This window comes from Salmo salar, chromosome ssa17 (assembly GCF_905237065.1).
Source record: "Salmo salar chromosome ssa17, Ssal_v3.1, whole genome shotgun sequence".
NCBI classification, from domain to species: domain Eukaryota; kingdom Metazoa; phylum Chordata; class Actinopteri; order Salmoniformes; family Salmonidae; genus Salmo; species Salmo salar.
This window is the reverse complement of record NC_059458.1, coordinates 66,719,171-66,734,821: the sequence shown is the minus strand read 5'-3', so window position 1 is coordinate 66,734,821 and position 15,651 is coordinate 66,719,171. Positions and strand designations below refer to the sequence as shown.

Sequence of the window (15,651 nt, the reverse complement as noted above, 5' to 3'; positions counted from 1 at the left end):
TATTTTGATCAGAACGGTGACCTTTTGCATGACAAACATGTTGCCTGGAATGAGCACAACATATATAGCCATCAAACAGGCAGTGTCAATACAAGGCTAAAATCGAATCATACTACACAGGCTCGGACGCGCGACAGATGTGGTAGGGCTTGCAAACTATCACGGATTACAAAAGGGAAACCCAGCCGTGAGATGCCCAACGACGCGATCCTACCAGAGCTAAATGTCTTCAAAGCTCGCAAGCAACACTGAACCATGCATGAGAGCACCAGCTGTTCTGGAAGACTGTATGATCTCAGGCCACGGGGCCAGATGGAATACCAGGATGCATACTCAGAGGATGCTCTGACCAGCTGGCAAGTGTCTTCACTGACATTTTAAATTTTCAAGTTTTAATGTCACGTGCACAAGTACAGTGAAATGCTTTTCTTGCAAGCTCTAAACCCAACAATCCAGTAAAAAGAACAAAAAATAAGAAATCACCTATCCTTGACCCGGTCTGTAATACCAACTTGTTTTAAGCAGACTACCACAGACCACTATAGTCCCCGTGCCCAAGAACGCCAAAGTAACCAGCCTAAATTACTATTGCCCCATAGTACTCACATCTATAGCCATGAAATGCTTTGAAAGGCTGGTCATGGCTCACATCAATACCATCACCCCAGACACCCTGGACCCACTCCAATTCGCGTATCTCTCCCTATGCTTTAAATGTTTATTAGTTTTTTTAGGTGGGTAAACAGTGTTTACTTACGTTTACCCTCCACTAGGCCTACACCCCTGCCGGTAGCCTACCATCTCAGCCAAGGCAATTTTAAACACACGAACACACGCAGAATAGGTAGTCTACATTCAATATAATACATGAGTTCAATTAAAACATGTTTTACACCGTAGATCATGAGTTGTCCATATTTAATGAGTTAAATGCTGGAGTCTTCACAGATCGTGTGACATAAAACACAAGCTTTTTTTCTTTACATGAATGCCATTTATGACAGTGTTATTTGTCATTACTATCAAAAATCAAGGTAAGACCCAAGTGCAGACTGTGTGAAGTAACAATGTTTATTGTAAGTACCGGGGCAGGCAAACGACAGGTCAAGGCAGGCAGGGGTTGACAATCCAGAGTAGGAGCAAAGGTACAGGACCGCAGGCAGGTACAGGGTCAGGACAGGCAAGGGTCAAAAACCAGGAGGATGAGAAAAAGAAGCTGGGAAAAGACAGGAGCTGACAGGACAAACGCTGGTAAGCTTGACAAGACCAACTGGTGACAGACAAACAGAGAACCCAGGTATAAGTACACAGGGGATAATGGGGAAGATGGGCGACACCTGGAGGGGGTGGAGACAATCACAAAGACAGGTGAAACAGATCAGGGCGCGACAATTACTAAGCATTTACCAATTGAATTAGAAAATGTAACATAAACCCTGTACGAATCATGGATCTTGGAGATCTCGTAAAATGCACTGTAAGTCTAAATATGCCTACGTAACATTTAATGTTTCTCTGTGAAAACAGTTCTCATGGGCACACAAATCCAAAATAATATAGGACTATGCCATTGCAAAATGTAATGCTTCTAACCCAAAGAGTCAACTATAGGCCTACTGTCATTAACATATACTTGTTGGATGGATTGAATGCGTATTGGTGTCTAGCTGTAGGATAGTTGTCTAGTGGTATTGTCGATCATCATCAGCTGATCCAGGAAAGAAAAAGATATTGATAGAAAGTAATAAAGCTATATAAATGGTCTGGTACTTCTGGCCCCAGACAGCAAGGAGAACAACAGTACCCAGGAACACCTGAAAAACACAACAATGATAAATCAACGAATAAAACTAATGCACTGGAATAAAGGCTATTTTTAATCAGGGACACAATGCAAACAAATGGCGAAAATGAGGAAGTACAAAGGAAAATGTATGCATAAAGAGTACTGCCACATATAAATAAACGGTTTAAACCATGACAGAGAGGTAGGGGTGTTCGTTTGAGTTGAAGATTTTCATATTTACCACTGAATTATTTAGAGAACCCCCCCCAAAGTTCAAATTTTGTTGCATTTAGGGGAGCAAACATCTCATTCAGGGGAGCTGAGCCCCCCCTGGTCCCCCATGTGTTTTTTACTCGTTGCTGTTATTCATTATTCACTGTATTTATTCCATGTGTTACTATTTCTATTTTATCTCATTTATCTGTATCTTTAACTCTGCATTGTTGGAAAAGGACCCGTCATTAAGCATTTCACGTTAGTCTACACTTGAAGCTTGTGACAAATAAAATGGGATTTTGATTTGAAATCCTAGAAACCCAATGCTCTGTGCGTGTGTGTGTGTGTGTGTGTGTGTGTGTGTGTGTATGTGTGTGTGTGTGTGTGTGTGTGTGTGTGTGTGTGTGTGTGTGTGTGTGTGTGTGTGTGTGTGTGTGTGTGCCTGCCTGCATGACATCCCATTTTCTCCCTGTAGACCTAAGGGGTGTGTGTACAGTTTGGGATGGCTCAAGAGGCGTGTGTGTGTGTTTGTGTCATCCAATGATAGCTCAGAGTATGGTTTAGCATGAGATCATTATTAAGATCATGACCTGGTTAATTAACAAGCTGCTGGTTTCCCAGGAACGTACCAGTGTATTTCCTGTAGTGGACGTATCATTTTCTGTGTGTGTCTGTGTGTGTCTGTGTGTGTGTGAGAGAGTGTGCGTGTGTGCTACATTCACATATGGAAGTGTTACATATGGAATGTCTGGAAAATTTGAGCATTCCAATAAACAGAACAGAATGGAGTTTGTTATTTCTGGATTGGCTGTATAAAGTTGTGATGCATTGTTTAACTGAGCTGACATAATGTTCTGTATACATGTTCAAATGGTTAATTGAAACCATATGCTGTACCTAATGACTAGACATCAATAAACCTACAGAAATAGAGTGATTTAGCTCATTAGCTAAATAAACTGGCTTAAAACCAAATGGTATAAATGCCTATTTCATTGTATTGGAGCAGAGTCTTGCAGTTCATCTAAATGTATAGATGTAATTAACAAGTTGCTGAGAAAGCAAAAATATACTTCCAATTTTTCCATCAATGAAACAGCCATCGTTTGACTTGTTTACATATATTGTAATAGTTCATTGTTACTGGTTTGGGAAGAAAATGGGACTGGAAACAGGTTGTATTCTGTACCGAAACAGCTTTTGATGACATAACGTTCCAGTGTCATCCATTAGAGACTTAGAACGTGGCCAGTATTAACACCAGAAAAGGAAAAAAAATGTTACTGAAATATAAATGGGGAAAATAGTCCTTAGAGCCAAGACCCATCATTTTCAAACCATTGGCTCAGTTCTGAGACGTGGAGAGGATGTGAGAGCATCAGGGTTGACGTCATCAAAGCGAACAGAGGAAGCAAGGTGACTGGGAAGAATATCTGTTTTCCGAACTTCTGAGGGTTTGAATAGGGGTTTGGAGTGTTTCCAAAGTAAAGTGCAGCAATAACAGGACTGAAACATCAACACATCACCTTCAAGACATAAACACTCTGTACAGGGTGATGATGAGGTGGTAAACCAACCCACAAGGACAGGACTGGACAATGGAAAGCACTAAGAAACATCCCACTGGGCAAAAATGTCATTCAATGTTGGTTCAACGTAATTTCATTGATATTACCTGGAAACAACGTTGATTCAACCAGTGGGATTGCACTGTTTTCTGGAGGATTCATAACAGTATATTTTCCACCTTTTGTCAATGTTTTGTCCTTCGAGAGATGATTGAAACAATAAATTGGCTTGTACAATGCCAGAATGCCCCCTTTGAATGTTGTCAGCTAAGGGAACGTATTTGGATAAACGTAACACATTTAACCACCCAGCCCCAAAGTAGATCACTGTGTTTACTGATCGTTAACAGGTAATACATTCTTGACCCCTAATTAATCATGCTAATAGCTTAGTGAGAATAAACAGCACCACCTCTTTAGGGGGTCTGTCTCCGGTTACTAAAATAGCAGTAGCAAGATGCAGAGAGGAGGTGGTAGAGGTGTCTAATTAGGAGACCAGATCAACATGTAAAAGTCATGTGTAAAGGCCACCACTAGTGCAGGGTGGAGGACATGGATTCAGATGTCTGAACTGGTATTCATGTCTAAACATTCTGCATTACTTAGACCTGCAACAGGCGTGCATTCAATGAGCAGCTAGATCTTTCCATTTCTTTAATCCTAACCGTCCAGCTAACCGTGTAACTTTCCCTTCCTTCTAAGGTCAGCACACCCCAAGTCCACTACAGTATCATCAAATCAAATGAAATTGCATTGATCACATACATATGGCTAGCAGATGTTAATGCGAGTGTAGCAAAATTATTGTGCTTCTAGTTCCGACAGTGCAGTAATATCTAACAAGTAATCTAACAAATTCACAACGACTACCTTATACAAACAAATGTAAAGGGATGGAATAAGAATATGTACATATAAATATATGGATGAGCGATGGCCGAACGGCATAGGCAAGATGCAATAGATGGTATAAAATACAGTATATACATATGAGATGAGTAACGTAGGATATGTAAATATTATTAAAGTGGCATTATTTAAAGTGACTAGTGATACCTTTATTAAATCCATTTATTAAAGTGGTCAGTGATTAGAGTCTGTATGTTGGCAGCAGCCTCTCAATGTTAGTGATGGCTGTTTAACAGTCTGATGGCCTTGAGATAGAAGCTGTTTTTCAGACTCTCGGTCCCAGCAGTGATGCACCTGTACTGACCTCGCCTTCTGGATGATAGCGGGGTGAACAGGCAGTGGCTTGGGTGGTTGTTGTCCTTGATGATATTTCTGGTCTTCCTGTGGCATCGGGTTCTGTAGGTGTCCTGGAGGGCAGGTAGTTTGCCACCGGTGATGCGTTGTGCAGACCGCACTACCCTCTGGAGAGCCTTGCTGTTGAGGGCGGAGCAGTTGCCGTACCAGGCGGTGATACAGCCCGACAGGATGCTCTAGATTGTGCATCTGTAAAAGTTTGTGAGGAATTTAGATGACAAGACACATTTTTTCAGCCTCCTAAGGTTGAAGAGGCACTGCTGCGCCTTCTTCACCACGCTGTCTGTGTGGGTGGACCATTTCAGTTTGTCCGTGAAGTGTACGCAGAGGAACTTTCCACCTTCTCCACTACTGTCCCGTCGATATGGATAGGGGGGTGCTCCCTCTGCTGTTTCCTGAAGTCCACGATCATCTCCTTTGTTTTGTTGACGTTGAGTGAGAGGTTATTTTCCCGACACCACCCTCCGAGTGCCCTCACCTCCTCCCTGTAGACTGTCTCGTCATTGTTGGGAATCAAGCCTACCACTGTAGTGTTGTCTGCAAACTTGATGATTGAGTTGGAGGCGTGCATGGCCACGCAGTCATGGGTGAACAGGGAGTACAGTAGAGGGCTGAGAACGCACCCTTGTGGGGACCCAGTGTTGAGGATCAGCAGAGTGGAGGTGTTGTTTCCTACCTTCACCACCTGGGGACGGCCCGTGAAAGTCCAGGGCCGAGTTGCACAGGGCGGGGTCAAGACCCAGGGTCTCAAGCTTAATGACGAGTTTGGAGGGTACTATGGTGTTGAATGCTGAGCTGTAGTCAATGAACAGCATTCTTACATATGTATTCCTCTTGTCCAGATGGTATAGGGCAGTGTGCAGTGTGATGGCAATTGCATCGTCTGTGGACCTATTGGGGCGGTAAGTAAATTGGAGTGGGTCTAGGGTAACAGGTAGGGTGGATGTGATATGATCCTTGACTAGTCTCTCAAAGCACTTCATGATGTCAGAGGTGAGTGCTACGGGGCAATAGTCATTTAGTTCAGTTACCTTAGCTATCTTGGGAATCAAATCAAATCAAATCAAATTTATTTTTATATAGCCCTTCGTACATCAGCTGATATCTCAAAGTGCTGTACAGAAACCCAGCCTAAAACCCCAAACAGCAAGCGAAGCATGTGAAAGAAGCACGGTGGCTAGGAAAAACTCCCTAGGAAAAACTCCCTAGAAAGGCCAAAAACCTAGGAAGAAACCTAGAGAGGAACCAGACTATGAGGGGTGGCCAGTCCTCTTCTGGCTGTGCAGGGTGGATATTATAACAGAACATGGTCAAGATGTTAAAATGTTAAAATGTTCATAAATGACCAGCATGGTCAAATAATAATAATCATAGTAGTTGTCGAGGGTGCAACAAGCACGTCCGGTGAACAGGTCAGGGTTCCATAGCCGCAGGCAGAACAGTTGAAACTGGAGCAGCAGCACGGCCAGGTGGACTGGGGACAGCAAGGAGTCATCATACCAGGTAGTCCTGAGGCAAGGTCCTAGGGCTCAGGTCCTCCGAGAGAAAGACAGAAAGAGAGAAAGAGAGAATTAGAGAGAGCATATTTAAATTCACACAGGACACCGGATAAGACAAGAGAAATACTCCAGATGTAACAGACTGACCCTAGCCCCCGACACATAAACTACTGCAGCATAAATACTGGAGGCTGAGACAGGAGGGATCAGAAGACACTGTGGCCCCATCCGATGATACCCCCGGACAGGGCCAAACAGGCAGGAGATAACCCCACCCACTTTGCCAAAGCACAGCCCCCACACCACTAGAGGGATGTCTCCAACCACCAACTTACCGTCCTAAGACAAGGCCGAGTATAGCCCACAACGATCTCCGCCAAGGCACAACCCAAGGGGGGGCGCCAACCCAGACAGGAAGACCACGTCAGTGACTCAACCCACTCAAGTGACGCACCCCTCCCATGGACGGCATGGAAGAACACCAGTAAGCCAGTGACTCAGCCCCTGTAAAAGGGTTAGAGGCAGAGAATCCCAGTGGAAAGAGGGGAACCGGCAAGGCAGAGACAGCAAGGGCGGTTCGTTGCTCCAGCCTTTCCGTTCACCTTCACACCACAGAAACAATGGTGGCCATCTTGAAGCATGTGGGGACAGCAGACTGGGATAGGGATTGATTGAATATGTCCGTAAATACACCAGCTGCGCATGCTCTGAGGACGCGTCTAGGGATGCCGTCTGGGCCGGCAGCCTTGCGAGGGTTAACACGTTTAAATGTTTTACTCACGTCGGCCACAGAGAAGGAGAGCCCAGAGTCTATGGTAGTGGGCCGTGTTGGTGGCACTGTATTGTCCTCAAAGCGCATAAAGAAGTTGTTTAATTTGTCTGGGAGCAAGACGTCGATGTCCGCGACAGGGCTGGTTTTCTTTTTGTGATCCGTGATTGTCTGTAGACCCTGCCACATACGTCTTGTATTTGAGCCATTGAATTGCGACTCCAATTTGTCTCTATACTGACGCTTTACTTGTTTGATTGCCTTGCGGAGGTAATAACTACATTGTTTGTATTTGGTCATGTTTCCACTTAAAACCATGACCTAGGCCTTCAACTAGATGGATGGTGAGATGGAGGAGAAATCGAGGGACAGTTGCTTTAGTTTGGGACGACCGAAGAAGAAAATGATCTAAAGACAAGGATGGAGGTGAACACAGAAGCAAGCAAGGACATGGCTTTTTAAAACGGTTGGAAAGCAATACATATGGTCAAAGCTTACGAGGATGCTAGTCTTATCAGAAGTGTCTGGAAGCTACTGCAATTTCAATTTGTCAAGTCGAGAATCTTGAGCAATTCGGTTAGGTGTGAGTAAGAAGAATGTTCATTGTTAAATGAATCATGGGTTTTGTAGCGATAGGCTACACAGCTGTAGGCCACGGTGGTTCCTTTGGAAATGCTCAAAAAAGAAGTACACACATGCTCCTCCTCAAATCATCTCTGCAGTCCAATGTTGACGCGGGAAGTCTTTTCAATCTAAGATGGCCACCAGAAAGGCATGAGCTGTGTTCGAATACTCATACTAACCTCACCAACCGTACAATTTGTCACGTGAATTGAGTATATAGTATGTTTATTGGTCATAGTATGGATATAGTTAGTATGCCAAAAGTTCCCGGATGTCACCAAAATATGAAGTGTACACGCAGAGGACACTATTTCCTTACTTTAGGGCCCATAATGCAATTTTTCAGCCGAAGTACAACGAGAGTGGATACAAATTCATTGCTTTAACTAATTATGACAAATGTTAAGAAAAGTTTGAGCAATGTAATAAAATAATGACCTTTCAAATAAGTTACCTTACACGTTATGTTGACTGACAATTTGTTAGCTACGATATCTTTACGAACCACATAGCATATCATTACAGCAGTATGCACCGGTATGTCAAAGTTGCCAGTATATTAACTATAGGCTATCTATCTACCCAGCGTTTATTGACTTGATTATTCCAGTCATTCTTAGCTTTGCTAAATGGTATAGTCGTTGTGCGTTCACAATGGACATTCGGGTGCTTTCGTAAATTCGGTCTGACTATCTTCTCCAATTTCAGAGCACTCTCGTCTGAGTGTACCACAGTGCAGAATAATGCATTTACGAGTGCTCAACACCCTTTTGAAAATGGCCGCTGTCAGTAAACGTTGGCAAAACACCCTTTGAAAATGGTCGGTGTCAAGCAAACGTCGGCAAACGTCGGCACTCTGGCACTCCACATTGAATTTAAGAACACACCCGAAGTCGTAAAATGTCTAACTAGTAATTTGTTATGCTAACTAGCTAGCAATAGGTTGCATAGCAACAGCATCAACTTCCGGTAGACAGCAGAAGAGCTAGTACGCTCAACTGAAAGCATACTGTTTGTTTACAGTATACTAAAATGAACTAATAGTATATGTAATATACTGCTCAAAAAAATAAAGGGAACACTTAAACAACACAATGTAACGCCAAGTCAATCACACTTCTGTGAAATCAAACTGTCCACTTAGGAAGCAACACTGATTGACAATAAATTTCACATGCTGTTGTGCAAATGGAATAGACAACAGGTGGAAAATATAGGCAATAAGCAAGACACCCCCAATAAAGGAGTGGTTCTGCAGACCACTTCTCAGTTCCTATGCTTCCTGGCTGATGTTTTGGTCACTTTTGAATGCTGGCGGTGCTTTCACTCTAGTGGTAGCATGAGACGGAGTCTACAACCCACACAAGTGGCTCAGGTAGTGCAGCTCATCCAGGATGGCACATCAATGCGAGCTGTGGCAAGAAGGTTTGCTGTGTCTGTCAGCGTAGTGTCCAGAGCATGGAGGCGCTTCCAGGAGACAGGCCAGTACATCAGGAGACGTGGAGGAGGCCGTAGGAGGGCAACAACCCAGCAACAGGACCGCTACCTCCGCCTTTGTGCAAGGAGGAGCAGGAGGAGCACTGCCAGAGCCCTGCAAAATGACCTCCAGCAGGCCACAAATGTGCATGTGTCTGCACAAACGGTCAGAAACAGACTCCATGAGGGTGGTATGAGGGCCCGACGTCCACAGGTGGGGGTTGTGCTTACAGCCCAACACCGTGCAGGACGTTTGGCATTTGCCAGAAAACACCAAGATTGGCAAATTCGCCACTGGCGCCCTGTGCTCTTCACAGATGAAAGCAGGTTCACACTGAGCACGTGACAGACGTGACAGAGTCTGGAGACGCCGTGGAGAACGTTCTGCTGCCAGCAACATCCTCCAGCATGACCGGTTTGGCGGTGGGTCAGTCATGGTGTGGGGTGGCATTTCTTTGGGGGGCCGCACAGCCCTCCATGTGCTCGCCAGAGGTAGCCTGACTGCCATTAGGTACCGAGATGAGATCCTCAGAACCCTTGTGAGACCATATGCTGGTGCGGTTGGCCCTGGGTTCCTCCTAATGCAAGACAATGCTAGACCTCATGTGGCTGGAGTGTGTCAGCAGTTCCTGCAAGAGGAAGGCATTGATGCTATGGACTGGCCCGCCCGTTCCCCAGACCTGAATCCAATTGAGCACATCTGGGACATCATGTCTCGCTCCATCCACCAACGCCACGTTGCACCACAGACTGTCCAGGAGTTGGCGGATGCTTTAGTCCAGGTCTGGGAGGAGATCCCTCAGGAGACCATCCGCCACCTCATCAGGAGCATGCCCAGGCGTTGTAGGGAGGTCATACAGGCACGTGGAGGCCACACACACTACTGAGCCTCATTTTGACTTGTTTTAAGGACATTACATCAAAGTTGGATCAGCCTGTAATGTGGTTTTCCACTTTAATTTTGAGTGTGACTCCAAATCCAGACCTCCATGGGTTGATAAATTGGATTTCCATTGATTATTTTTGTGTGATTTTGTTGTCAGCACATTCAACTATTTAAAGAAACAAGTATTTAATAAGATTATTTCTTTCATTCAGATCTAGGATGTGTTGTTTAAGGGTTCCCTTTATTTTTTTGAGCAGTGTATATACTCATGAAGTATGGGTATTCGAATACGGCTATGGTTTCCACTAGTAACCACAGCCACAAAGTCAAAATTGGCTATATCGTAAAAATATTTGAAAACTAAAATTACTTATTTGGTCTTAATTTAAGGTTAGGGTTAGGCATATGGTTTTTTCAGTGTGGTTAAGGTTAGGTTTAAAATCACATTTAAATAAGATATTTTTTTGAAATGGGTGGGGTTTATGATTTTGTGGCTGTGGTAACTAGTGACTATTGAAAGGCATGTTCGTGGAGATACACATGGGACTGTGACCAATTGAATCCAGACGATAGCCCTGCAGTGATGCAAGAATTGAACATAAACAAAGAAAGGTAAAAATGGGAAACCATTACAGTGTCAGTCTTCTTCACCAATTTCAACAAAATCTTCTAGAAGAGCCATTGTCTTGAAACGTGTACTGTAGATGCAGTGCAGTCTGCAGACGGATAGTTGGATATGGAAGGAGATGAAGAGCACTTTGAAGTGTGTGAAGATAAATGGAGGGGGGAGGAGAAGGAGGGGGTCTGACGGCACTTGAGTGATTTACAGTGGGGACCAGAGGAGGTTGGCGGGAGGAGCTATAGGAGGACGGGATCATTGTAATGGCTGGTATGGTATGAATTAAACAGGTTCAAACATGTGGTTTCCATATGTTTGATGTTTTTGATACGGGTTCAATGAGCCCATCTTCCCATATCTCCTCCCACCAGCCTCCTCTGCTGGGGACATATGGAATTCATTGGACGTCTGCCTCACCTTACTTTCCTCTATTATGGTACCATGTGTTTACCATGAAGAGGCAGATTAGGTTAGGGTTTAGGGGCTAGGCACTCTCCACGGGCTCGGAAGAAAGCGGATGTTTATGGTTTTCAGGGATATTTTCAACCTAACTTCCGTTTCCCCTGACAAACGGATGTGGGGACTCAGAAGTCTTCTTACTCCTGCTACGTTAGGTTAGGGGCTAGGGGTCAATTTGGGATTCAGCATAGGCTGTTTTATAATCCTTTTCTGGTCCACTAAGACCTTGTCACTTTTTCCGAGACCCTATATAAGGTTTCATGCTGCTGCATAATAATTGGCAGTTGGCTCTGGCTGCGGACAGAATTTTTCCACACACTTTCTTTACCATTCCAGGAACCTTTTGTTTTAACTTGTATCCACTTCGCTTTTTTTGTTAGTAGGGGAAAGGAAGAAAGGGAGGTGGTAGTTTGGTGGAGAGGGAGGAAAAATGACAGATATATATGATGCCATGTGTCCTTTGTGAGGCTTCGCATTCTCATTCACGCATGAGGCGAACCTCGTATCCTGGTGACTGGTCAGGCAGAGCCCATAATTCTCAATGCCTTAAAAACTCATGTTGATTCCATCGTCTTTGTATACTACAGTGTGACTTCAGTTTGGGCAGCTGTCTTCTATCAATCCGGGACTACAGTCATCTGAAGAAGCAGAAGCTTTCCCACCCCTTTCCCTCGCTCTCTCTTTCTCTCGCTCTCTTTATCTCCCCCTCCCTCTCCCTTTCTCCCTCGTTCTCCTCCCTCTCTCCAGAGACATCTGGCTTTTGAGCAACCACAGTCTTCTTACCTGCTGACCTTCCATCCCACACGCAGAGGGAGAGAGAGAGAGAGAGAAGAGAAAGGTAAGAGGAATGGACTCTTGTCATTTCCTGAAGGGTTCCTGCTCGGTTGTCCCTAGGTATTTGGTCTTTCCATGCTGGGATTAATAGTTATCCCAGTCCCAGATAAACTCTGGGGGAGGATTGTGTGTGATACAGGGTTAACTAGTTGTCACTTGACAAGGGAAAGGAGTGGAGAGAATTTTGTACTTCGAAGTTATCTGATGCTTTTCATGTTGCATTGGACAATGTGTTGTTCTTATATTGCACCATGGCATGAATGGATTTATAAAATGAATACACTGTATTGATGCACATTATTGTTAGTCAAAGTCTTGTTAGTCAAAGGCATTAATGTGTTTGCATTTGCAGTACGGTATTCTCATGTGATTACATGTCATACTTTAAATCAACACATTGAGTTAAATCATCTTAAAAGTTTCAATATGTTATGATGATATTTATTGCCTTTATTTGTTGACATTATAAAGTGTGTGCTCACTGAAAAACCTGCATTGTTGGTTCATAGATAGTTCTGAGTATTTACAGTGGGGATCTGCCTATTTTTTTAAAGAGTTTTGCAGTTCACCGGTTTTACCAGATTGCTGTGTTAGGGGGATTCATGAATAGTTTTGGTCAATTGAGCTTTTTCAATAGATGTTTTTTTCTCTCTCAGGGAACCCTAGTAGCCTGAGATGAATGTTTCTAACTTGGAATCTGTAACAAGTCCATTCTTTACCAGTTTATGTCGTCTATCATGCAATCGAAATGTCATGTATTTAACTGTTCAAATAGAGTTTGTTCTCTGTAGATTTTAAAATCAAAGTACCACTCAGGATAATAGTAGGTAAGACTATGTAGGAAATGTTCAAGATGCGGTAGACAAACTTTTGCTGACTTTCTCCCCGTTTCACTTTACGTTTTTCTCTTTGTCTCCCTTTCTCCCTCTGTCTGTTTTCCTCTCCCCAGTACAGTTATGTTTCCCCTCCGTGTCCCCATCTTTGCCGTGCTGGTCAGCCTGACCGTGGGTCAGTACGATGACTACGACTACCAGCCGGCCTCCCAGTACGGCCCGTCCAGCGCCAACTGTGCCCAGGAATGCGAGTGCCCCATCAACTTCCCCACTGCCATGTACTGTGACTCCCGCAACCTTAAGTTTGTGCCCATTGTGCCCTCAGGCATCAAGTACCTGTACCTGCAGAACAACCTGATCGAGGAGATCAAGGCTGGGGTCTTTGACAACGTCACGGCTGAACTCCGTTGGCTGGTCCTGGACCATAACCAGATCACCAATGAGAAGGTGGCCAAGGGAACCATCGACAAGCTGACCGGACTTCATAAGATCTTGTTCAGCTTCAACAAACTGACGGAAGCTGTGATCCCTCCCTCCAAGTCATTGGACGAGCTGAAGATGATGAACAACCAGCTGTCCAAGTTCCCCGCAGGGAGTCTGGCCGGCATGCAGAACCTGACCTCGGTCCACCTCCAGAACAACGAGCTGACCTCTAAAGCTCTTAACGGGGTCTTCAAGGGCCTCAACAAGCTGGTGGCCATAGACTTGACCAACAACAAGCTGAAGAAGCTGCCCTCAGGCATGCCCAGTTCACTGGAGACTTTCTATGGCGATCACAATGACATCAGCAGCATCGCCGCCGGGGACCTCAAAGAGCTGCCCAAGCTGGCGTACCTGAGGTTGGCCTACAATCAGATGACGGACGCAGGGATTCCGGCGGGCGTGTTCAACGTGACGAGCCTGATCGAGCTAGATCTGTCCTACAACAAGCTGCAGTCCATCCCTGAGATCAACGAACAGCTGGAGCATCTCTATCTGCAGGTCAACGAAATCAACAGTGAGTGATTTTCTTTGTATTTCCTCTTTTTTTTCATTCTCTTTTCTCTTCTCTCTTTCTCTTCTCTCTCTTTTCTCTATTCTCTTTTCTCTCTTTCAACATTCTCTTTCTGTTCTCTTTCTGTTCTCTTTCGTATCGTAGTCATATCTATCCTCAAGTCTGCCTCCAGCAAGTGCCAGGCAATCGGTGTAGAATGTGTACATACAGTAGGAAATGTTGAATCATGTATGAGTCAGTTCACCAAACCCCTTCCCACCCTTCCAGAGTTCAACCTGGAAAATATTTGCAAGTTCTCTGGCCCTCTGAACTACTCCAGACTGAAGCACCTGCGTCTGGATGGGAACAACCTCACACATGCCGACCTACCCCATGACTCCTCCAACTGCCTGCGCCAGGCCTCTGACATCATCTTCGACTAAGGACCCTCCCCTCATCCGCAAGTCTCCCTCTGTGACCCTCCCCGGGCACCACGACCTACCCTAAACTAATCCTTCAAACCCCGATATACACAATGTGGCTATATTTCAATATCTACAATAGCATACTACTCAGAGTATCTGCCCAATATGTTTCTTTATTCTAAGTGGAATGCTAGTGTGGATAATGAACCCGAGCAACAGTGTTTGCAACAACCCTAAATATGCATCCTTCCCCCTACCGGCGAAATCGAGGTCACCTCTGTCAACTCATCGGTAGTCCTTTCATATTACCCATAACAAAGGTATTCTCATGACAACCATAGGGTATTTTGGCCGTAGCAAATGGCTGGCCCTGTACCAATAGTTTTACCCAAATTTGCGGCAAATCAAACAATTGGTCACAATATATTGTAACAGTGCCTCGTAAAAAGCACTTGAACTGTACTTGTCTGTACTTGTTTCAAACAACAGGTGCCTTTTCTTGTGCAAAAGAGACAATATAGGAACATAGTGATTCCTGAATGAAGTGCTTTAATGAAAAAGCAGCTCACACACTTCAAACATTCCAAAAGTAGTGGCACATGTTGTTTTCAGACAAGTACATTGAGGAATATGGGAATAAATCTCGCTTGCAAATAAATGCATTGTCCAATCCTCTATTGTATGTTTGTCATGATGTTTTTTAAAGGTTTCTTGTATTTAGTCAGTACACTCCCAGAATCATATTGCTGTGCAAAAGACCTGCAGGTAAGGAATACAAGTATCTAAGAGAGCTGTGTTGTGTACTCTGGTGTAATGTCTACTGGGGAATGTTGAACAGTGGAACACTTTTGGAACCAAATTAAAACTCATATGTCATGCCAAAAGCTATGGCATATTACCCATCTTTCTGTATGAATGATGGGGGGAAAGTTTTAAAAAAAAAACACGTTTTTAATAATCCTTATCGACAAGATTAAAAGGCTTGACACTGAATAGCTCTGTTGAAGTAATTTACTGTTTTTTTAATTAGTTATTATGCAGTTAAATAAGAGTCAATCGCCCATTCATTGCAGATCACCGTTGTTATGCCGACATTTATACAACATTTGCATTGCTTGCATGCATCTCATGGTAACTCTGTATGATAATAAAAGCTAGCATTTGAAGTTTTTGTCCATTCATGGTTACCTTGTTTGCCATGTTTGATGTGTGCTTTTGCCCGTATAGCTTTATCAGAATAACAACAATTTGTTGTGACGCTAACTTTATCTTGCTCTGTTGTGGCAATGTTGGTGGAATGTCATGTGCTATTTGGGCAGAGTATATCCAGATTTATTTTCATTATGGCTTTTGACTCAGTAATCGCTGGTGAATTTACTGTGAGGACATAAAATACATTTGAATAAACTACATTTCCAATA

The 15,651-nt window shown here is 44.0% G+C and overlaps 1 protein-coding gene across 2 annotated transcripts; it reads left to right on the top strand.

Annotated features, from left to right (window-relative positions):
* Positions 1-11,591: 11,591 nt before the first annotated feature.
* Positions 11,592-15,651, top strand: lum (lumican). 2 transcript variants are annotated; one of them, XM_014153659.2, is made up of 3 exons: positions 11,592-12,059; positions 12,949-13,829; positions 14,094-15,651. In XM_014153659.2, the coding sequence occupies exons 1-3, from the start codon at positions 12,013-12,015 to the stop codon at positions 14,246-14,248; spliced, it is 1,083 nt and encodes a 360-aa protein (XP_014009134.1). In that variant the 5' UTR covers positions 11,592-12,012; the 3' UTR covers positions 14,249-15,651.